Source organism: Dendroctonus ponderosae, unplaced genomic scaffold (assembly GCF_020466585.1).
Source record: "Dendroctonus ponderosae isolate FM_Combo_2020 unplaced genomic scaffold, Dpon_F_20191213v2 Dpon_F_20191213_1, whole genome shotgun sequence".
Taxonomy (NCBI): Eukaryota; Metazoa; Arthropoda; class Insecta; order Coleoptera; family Curculionidae; genus Dendroctonus; species Dendroctonus ponderosae.
Window position 1 is genome coordinate 11,700,206 of NW_026017110.1, and position 9,211 is coordinate 11,709,416.

Here is a 9,211-nt window from a genome sequence, read left to right on the forward strand (position 1 = left end):
GTTGGGTTCGCATGCCAGACGAAAATATGGGTTTAAAATAATATTGTTAAGTGCATATTTTCCATGACTTAAATCCGAATTAATGATCATCAATTCGCCCGCGTAGTTATATTTACTATTATTCCCAAATTCCCAGGAAAACAATGCAAGTTCATTAAACACGTCAAATTAAGCAGACGGAAAAACGAATACTTGAGCCAGAAATTCAACATTTCCTAATTGGATTATACGGTAGAATTTGGAGCGCGATATTGTTGAGTAAGACCAGACCCAAGTAGATATACATATTAAATTTGTAAGGGATAAATTAATAACTTCCCCTAACTTAAAATATCTGGCTGGGTTTTTCTAGGTTTATATTTTGCTATGATGATTGGAACAAATATTTGGCGACTTTTGATTTTTTATGAAACAAAACTAATTAAAATTTTTTGAGAACGAACAAACATCGGTTATAAGAGGTTCAAGTTTAATCCCTGCCCATAAATTTATGATCAAAATGTTCTATTTCATTTCGTTATTCTTTGCATTGCCGTTTGTTATAAGAGTTATACATTTATAATTGTTACCACTCTGGTTTAAGTTGGGTTCGACATTTTCAATAGATAACAAAATTTGATTTCCTAAAAGCAGATGTTTCCGTTTGATTTGAAAATGGCCTCATTAAATTTTTTTAGGAATAAAAGCTTAATGTCTTTCCAATAAGGGAGTCACCGTTTCTGAGTGGCACTCATCTTTAGTAATAAAAAACTGTGACGGTTTATTATACTATTAAAAAGGGTGAAACAAAATGGTGTAATGGCGGTCATTTGATGGCGGCGAATCAATATTTCTCATGTAGCGATGCTGTCGTGTAAAGCTGACTCGTAAACATTAAAAAATACTAATTATCAGAATACTAAATCTATGTCAGATTGTGCCAATGGGAAATATATATTGATATTTTAACGATAAGCTTGTTCTGATAAGTCGTTTCGCAATGCGTTTATTGATCTCGCAAATAATTGCAACTGTTGTTAATATTGGGCGTTACCATCAGCGAAATATTTTCAAGAGACTTGTTTTCAGAAAATTATGCCGAAAAATTGGTATCAACGAATAGAAGCCACTAAATATTTTACTTCCTCTAAAACGAAGTTGTAACATTATTAAAGCAAATCATTATTTTCTCAATATATGACATCATTTTCTTCTCCAAACTGAAATTATTTATTTGCGGTTGAATCCATTTTTATATTAAGGGCGAATGTTAATAGTTGGTTGGATATAAGGAATTTGCAAATTAATGTGACTCAACATTGTCGCAATAAGTTTTCGAAACAAAATTGCAAGGGGGTGTAAGTCAGAACGATCGCCCCTAATATGTAAAGGGTTAAGCTTTGTATGCCATAAAGTTAGCCAAAATCAAGAACGCAACTGGAAGAGAAAACGTTTCAAGGTTTTTCGGTGTTTTCGAGAACAAGGCTCTTGTATTTACGAAGATTAACTCTAAATTCTATTTTGATAGTACCTATAGATAATAAAAGGGCGGATCAAGAGTGCGATGAATAAAAGAAAAAAAAAATAAGCAACTCATCACTCGATTCAAAGAAGTCAATAGGTAAGTTTGGTTTTTGGAATGCACTTGGTAGCGTGAAACACTTTTTGCCTTAATTGTTTTTCAATGATGTCAAGAATTTGATATGGCTGAATAACCAATGGTTTTAAACGTACTCAGAACTTCGAAGGTCAATAGTTAAACTTGCAATATTACAGTAAACTTGTACCAGAAACAAACATCCCAAGTTCAGATTTATAGTAGGCTCGTTAAAGTAGAAGATTAAGATCGATCTTTTTTGCTTTGCTATCAATGAGGACTCAGATATAATCTGCTTTAGCTATTTCTCAACACTTACTCCAATGCAATTGTCAAAAAAAATTTTGCTAGACAAATATTCTAAAACGTAGGTAGATCGATCATATGCACTACTTGAGAGAGTTGCCCAATTCAAGTCTCTTAGATGGTATCACGAAGCAACTAGACTCAACTAAAGAGACCTAGTGCCGAAGCGATTGAAATAATAATTACATTGTATATTTGGACACTGTTCTGTTTTATTATATGTTATTATTTGGACTTTTAGCGCTGAAGCGATTAATCGCCTAGAAACACTAGATATGTAACCGGTAAGCAGTGTCCTCTCGCAAGTTTTTTTCACGTATTACGAGAAAATATATTATACATAAGACAAGTTCATAGAGAAGAAAATTATGTTCAAAAATTAACTGAAAGAAGATATCAAGAAAAAAAGAAAATTCCCACATAAAAACATCACGATGCCACATTACGAAAATGATGCGCCATCGTTTCAAATATCTCAGACATGTAAAAAATAAATAAGTTTCTTTAATATCGTATTTTGCGTTATGAAGTAGCAGAAATGCCTAAAAGTGTCGTTAACTACCTTTGCAGCAAGTACGAATACAATGTATAGTTGTCTACTTGCATATTATTGACTGTATATAAAAATACCGATAAAATATTTGATTTCATTTATTATTACTATAATTAAATATTTTGTAATAACTTAGTACACAATTACATTTAGGGCAAAAGCCGAGTGAACAACACGTGGTGAATAGTAAACTATATTCAAATACACGTAATCTAGCACTTACTTTTGGAACAGTCGATGCCTTGAAACCCATCGATGCAATCACATTTTCCAAGGTAGCACGATCCGCGTCCCGAACAATCATTGGGACAAGTGGTGCTCACCCCATCCGCCTCCGAAATGACTAAGGATACACTGTATGGTTGCAACTCATCATTGTAAACAGAAAGGAACCAACGGCCGGTGTCCAGATATTGTAGTAAGCTAACGTTGACCATCATCGATTCTGTAAACTCGGCCTCACGTTTGCTGATTATGTGCCGTTCTTCATTAAGAATATCTAGAAACAGAGAAAACGCACTTGCAGTAATTTTTACGATTTGTGATGTATTTCTTTTCGAAAATGCTATTTACAAAGTGTGTAGATTCAACAACATACACAAGGTCAGAGAAACAATGGTAACATTTTGTGTAATTCCGGTTGACCTTAATAACTTGTCAGTGCTGCTCGTCTGAACTATCCTTAAGACTGAGAGAAACTATTTGAATAAGCACTTTTTCAAATATTCCAACTGGCTCACTTCGTTCTGATCTAACATGAATTTTCAATGTTGACCAGTATCTCCATTTTTCAGTAAAATATATTTGAAAAGTTTTGAAACAAATTTCAAATTTGATCCAAAAGTGTGGTTTCGATATTCTGAATATATTTTCAATTCATAGTCATGGGACGAAAAAATTTGGCGAATTTTTATCATATCCGAACAATAAAGAACAGAACATTAAGATCACTATGGAAAATGAACAAAACAACCAAATTGTTGTACTTAATATCCTAATTAATAAAACTGCAGAGAAATTATAAATTGAGAGAGATAATTTGGTATATAGAAAACTTACTCATTATTGTAAATATTCGAATTTTAACGCAAATAAACCAATAAAAGTAAAAATAGAGGCTGTGAAAAGTTTATTCATATAAACTTTTCTATCTATTTTCTATATCTATATTTCTATTTTCTATCTAAGCTATCATTAGAGTAAAAACAATTTGTAGTAAATCAAATTTTCTAAAAGAAGGATTCATAATAGAAGTTTGGAATGTTTATAACCATCAAAAATTATTTGCTGCCCAATGTTTTAATGAAATTTATGGTCCAAATGTAAAACAAAATCAACATAAACTCTTTGCCGACATTTTTGTTCAACTTATTCCGGGGATGTCAGACAAAATTAAGCGAAAAAGTAATAAATTCAATATTAGAACTATTTTCAAAACTGAACTTACTCATGTTTAAAATGTTTAAGAAAACTCAGCCCGCTTTTTTGCTTTTTTACACATTTGTATTCAGTCCTGTCAGTCAAATCAGTCCTGTTAAGCAATTTATTAAGATGCTCTCTTTTAGGTATCTTTTAAGAACGATAGCATAATTGCTTTCGAAAGGTCAATGGAACGTTTCTAAATTAATTTCACTACTAATCGGAATTTTTTTCTTATAGCACGTGTGTCGAAAGATTACCTCTAGGTGTCGAAGAAATTCGGTTTTTGTTATGAAATAATAGCACTATTTATCAATCTGTAATAAAAGACGTGAGACAATTCTGTATTTTTAAACGACCAACATGTTGAGGTAAAATACCCACCAAAAAAAATTTTTATGGCATGAGTTTTCAAATAGTAGACACTTTTAAAGATGTTGCTATCTACTTTTTTTCTGGCGAACTGTCATCAGCTGAATCAAAATTGAAAATTTAAAAATATGTGTAAGCTTTTTTCCTTTCTGTTGAAGTACTTATTATAGGCAAATTTTCAATTGCACATTCATCAACACTATACTCCACGTGTACAACAGATTGTGAAACAGTTGCTCTTTCAATAGATGAGACGATTTTCCGTCCGTAAATGTGATGTACCACTTAACAGTGTTATTAAGTACATATACTCATCTAATGACCGGCATGAATTCGAATGCAATAAACGAATTAAGCAAAAACTCAGATTTTAGTTTTAGATTGGACAGAATGCCGAAGTCATTTACAAGTGTGGTGGCAAGGAATCTAAAAAAAATAGTTAGAACACACTACATATTACTACATTTTTGAATTATTGACCAAATTCTCAACAGTTCTCGTGTAATGTGCTAAAAACAATCATTTAAACAAATTTGAAATGAAATACTTTCTTTGGACTGACATCGTTCTTCATTTCATTTCATTTCCCAACCATTTTGGAAAGCACGAAACTAGTCAAATACTACTCTTATTCAAATTTGGATTTAGTTCTACACTAATGCAAATCAGCACCCTCGTTCAAGAGATACGTTCAATAATGGATGGCATTTCCAAATTCCGATTAGAAGCAGATTAAAAATTAGATTTTGCATTGCATTTATATCCAGCACGAGTAATACGAGCTTGACTCCACGTAATGCATAATCCATCTATCTGATTTTCAATCTCGTGCACGTATATCGATTTTGACGGTGATTTAATATAAAAGCAGTTACCTATATTAACAGTAGGATGAGGGAGGTCGGCGGAAGAACTCACATCCGTGTGGTAGTCGATTTTGTTATTGGTAGGAATGTAGAAGGGTCCCTTGGGTTCTGAGTCTGCAAGGATTTTTCGTGTACCCTCGTAAGAATCCGAAATGCTGTCCAATACGTCGCTCTTGTGGGAATTGCGGCTCTCGTGGAAAAATTTGAATTCGGATAATGGTCGCAGGTCGTAAGCCTCGTCACTACCGAATCCTAAAAAGAAAATCCTTCGAAGTAGGTAAAAGCTTTTATGGTAAGTGTATATATTTTGCTGGGAACCAAGCAAAATAACTGCCATGTTAAGGGGCAAAAAGATTATCTGAAATGTGAATTGCAACTGGGCGTTTTAAAATATTCTCCATTTTTTCGTTTCATCATTTGGTTGACCATCAAAAATAGTAGTTTCGCCACACTTGCAGAATTAATAAACTTGATGAGTTTAAAAAAAATTACCCGGCTTTAGAGACATGCTCGTGCCTCTCATCTGGATAAAAAAAGAGTAAATTCTAGTGGAGTGGTCTTATTTGCGAGGTCGTCTCTCTAGGATGTCAGAATCTGTTCTAGATTAATTGTGGATTATTTTTTCATATTACTGCTAACCCATATTGTGTTAGCACTGTGTCTCTCATGTCAGATTTTACTTATACACCCCTACTTTGTTACCGGATCCTCTTTTATTTTATATTAATAACGGAGACAATTTATACTTAGTATGCGGCTCTTTGTAATACTCGTCTTTTGTACGTCTTGGCCTTTTCTTTTAGAATTATGCTTCATTATTACGTAATCGATACCTGATCTTAGATTTCTGGTATTTTGGGTTCAAGTGTATGTGCGTATCTTTTGAAGTTTGAAATAATTCATGATTTTCCGTGAGTTATGCCTACATATTTCGATTAATTGTTGCGCTACCAGAACTCCCTTTATGAGAACTTATTAAGAAGTTCGTTGGCAGCAAAATATTCGATTTTGTGTTTGTTTTGTCGGACATGAGAAGACACTTTTCCGAAGGTTGATGAATAAAGAATAAAGAATTTATTGTCTGGCTAGAGATCGCAAAAATTGCACGAAATGTCCATATATGCAGATGAATGTGTTCAAAATATATCTAAATAATTTGACGGCGAAAAGGGTTACTATTTTACTTCATGTATTTAGTTCTTTTAAAAACACATGAACGTATTTGACGATCATGTTGGAGTCATAACAAATAAACCATCTGCCAATATGTAGGCGATTTATTTTGAATGCTTTGAAAATACAGTTATTTCTTCAGCAATGTATTGTAATCTATTTTTGTTAAAAAATACCTTCTCTTGAGTAAACCTTATCAACGAAATTGAAATTAAATAATGAATTATATTTTTGGACTAGAAGATTGCTAAAACAAAACATCTGTTCTCAGTTGCTCTGGCTTCACTACACGATTTCTTCGATACTTTCCAATGGATAAGAAATTCCGTGCAAATTTTCTTTGAAATCTTGTGTTGTAAGCGTCATATCTGCTAACGGCTGTCAGTTAAGCAAATTTCATTAGTTTTGTCCCGAACGAACGATATACACGAGATATGCCTGATTTCGTGTAATTTTCTGCTTAATGATAGGTTTTCGTGTCAACGAGTAGTCATACACAAATTAGAGTCGCGGAGCATGTAAAATAATTTTAACCGATTGGGCGGAACAAAACCAGAGTTGAAAGAAAATCAATATTTTCGTTGCTCTAAGAAGGCCACTTGGATCAATGTTACATCGGAATATTTAAAGCAAAATGCTTTCCTGGAAACAATTTACTGCAACAAGTTACCTGAATAGTTGTTAGTAGTTGGACAAAAAGCAACTGCTTTGCTATTTGCCAATGTTTCCAATAAGTTGCAGAACGTTCTGTTATATATAATATATTTTCAATTTACAACCCAATAATTATTTGCTTATTAATAACTGCGCTACCAATATACGGACCTTTTTAATACCGACAACAACTATTCCTATTATATGTCTACTCAGACTTTACTTTACGGTCTAGCAAACATTCTCATTTCGTAATAGAACATTGTTGTTTCATTTCGCACTGATTACACATTTATATGTAAACAGCATTTCATGTATATGTACATGTATTTCTACTGTAATATTTTATTTGTTCTATGCATCTGTGAAAATTGAATTTGGGAAACTAATTGAAATTCAAATTAAAACCAAATATCGTTCGCCATCACCCAGGATTTTCAACCAACTATTTGATGTACCGAATAAATATTTGAATAATAGATTTTAATTAAACTAAAATAATAACGGAACTTTTAAATAATTCAGATTAGGATCATAAGCGCTGTTCCTAAATCGCCCATATTTTGATTGCTTCAATGCGAACTAATTGTCGAATTATGAAATTAAATTTAAATACATAGTCACATTAATAATAATAACAATATTAATATATCATGAATTTGGCGAATTAGTGCATTATGCATGGCATACATATGAATTTTTAACCGGTTATATTTAAAATTTATATACCTAACAATTTGATAGGGTTTAGTTAAATATGTTAAATTTTAGCATTGTAAATTAGCTTTGGTACAAACTTAGCCTAATTGACCAGATGATGACCGGAATTACATGTTTACGATAAGAATATTTGCCAAATTTTGTTAAAGTGTTTCCTAATAAACTGGATCTCGTCATCAATAGAGTTTAATTAGGCCATTGCTCTCATTTGCTTTCAAAATGTTATGCATAAATACTAGCGAAACTTCCGATTACCACCTAGTTGCCTTACATAACTTATGACAAGTAAAATGGAATGGAAATAGAAAAAATCTCGTTTAATGTTAATTCGTACCTTCTTCAGATAAATCTCTCTTTCGCAACCGATGATCCACTCTGCCACCTTTCACAAACTCTACAAAATCGTATTGAGTTATGCTGGGAGCAACATTTCGTCTTCCATATACGGCAAAATTGGCACCCCAAGGCAGCGTAAAGTTAAACCTGAAACAAATATTGGAATTGTAGGCTAAGAAATGAATGAATAAAACGACAACATTTGGAACACTTTATAATGCGGTCACATGTATATTTCTGTATGTTGTTTTCAATAAATTAAATTGAATTGTACATTTCATGCCGTCGAATGTCTCATACCATTTGCAGTTTCTAATGCCGAATTAGAAAATTCAGATTTGAACATTGTGATCGCTAATCAGGTTACATTAAAGTCATCTAAAGTGTGTATTACAGTTTCGACATAATGCTCGAGACGAAAGTTTTAATTCTCTTAAAATTTAGTGTCCGCCGTTATTTTAGGAATACATTGAAGGATGTATAATAAATTTGCCACTTTCTTTGCTAGTCTGAAGTCATAAGATCTACAACAAGGAAAATATTAATGACATCCTCAAATAATGGAATATCATATCTCAAATCATGGAATATGTTCTGTTTGTAGAACACGAGTCTATTAGAAACAACTCATTCTGAACCTATTTAAAGGTTGAAAGAGTTCATCGAGAAAGTCGTTCATAGATTGTTTCTGTTTAATGGTACTGGTAATTATACAACCTGACGAACCAAAAATACATAAAAATCGGAGAAACAATAAATATTTTTAATGAACAATTTCTTAATATTCTTACTAAGGACTAATTTGGAACAATCGTCACCCTAAAAAATTAAATAATTACACTTATTTTTTCAGAACAGCAATTGTATAAAATATTAGTTATAAACTTTCAAATCGAAAATTAAAAACATTTTACATTTATAAATGTTTTCCGGGCTTTGAAGCCGTGGTCTATCGGAATTTCTTCCTGACATTTCGTCCACAACTGCGGTGGACATTTTCAAAGGCGATGAGGCAGTGGGCGAAGTGATCTCCCGTGCTTTCCGACTAAGAATGATTCAACAGCTGGATTCCCAGTCGTATTTATGCTGTTTGGCGCAAAACGCGCTTCCAATCTGGATTGAGTGCCGTAATTTCTTCTTTTCTGTTGAAATTGTTTTGGTGTTTAAATATTTCGATGGCCTCCCTGGTGAGTCTCGGGTAGTATCTTTCAGATTGGTGCAGAATGTCAACTTCGT

General features: G+C 32.7%; 1 protein-coding gene across 4 annotated transcripts in view; it reads right to left on the reverse strand.

The window, feature by feature from the left end:
* Positions 1-9,211, reverse strand: part of LOC109535451 (teneurin-a) — a 272,613-nt gene that overhangs the window by 100,668 nt on the left and 162,734 nt on the right. For 3 of the 4 annotated variants that reach the window (XM_048661444.1, XM_048661443.1, XM_048661442.1), the window contains exons 5-7: positions 7,974-8,122; positions 5,102-5,344; positions 2,659-2,934 (exon numbers count right to left, since the gene is read on the reverse strand). In XM_048661444.1, coding sequence (XP_048517401.1) covers positions 2,659-2,934; positions 5,102-5,344; positions 7,974-8,122 — 668 coding nt within the window. The remainder of the gene's footprint in view (positions 1-2,658; positions 2,935-5,101; positions 5,345-7,973; positions 8,123-9,211) is intronic. The other variant, XM_048661445.1, reaches the window with a different exon arrangement.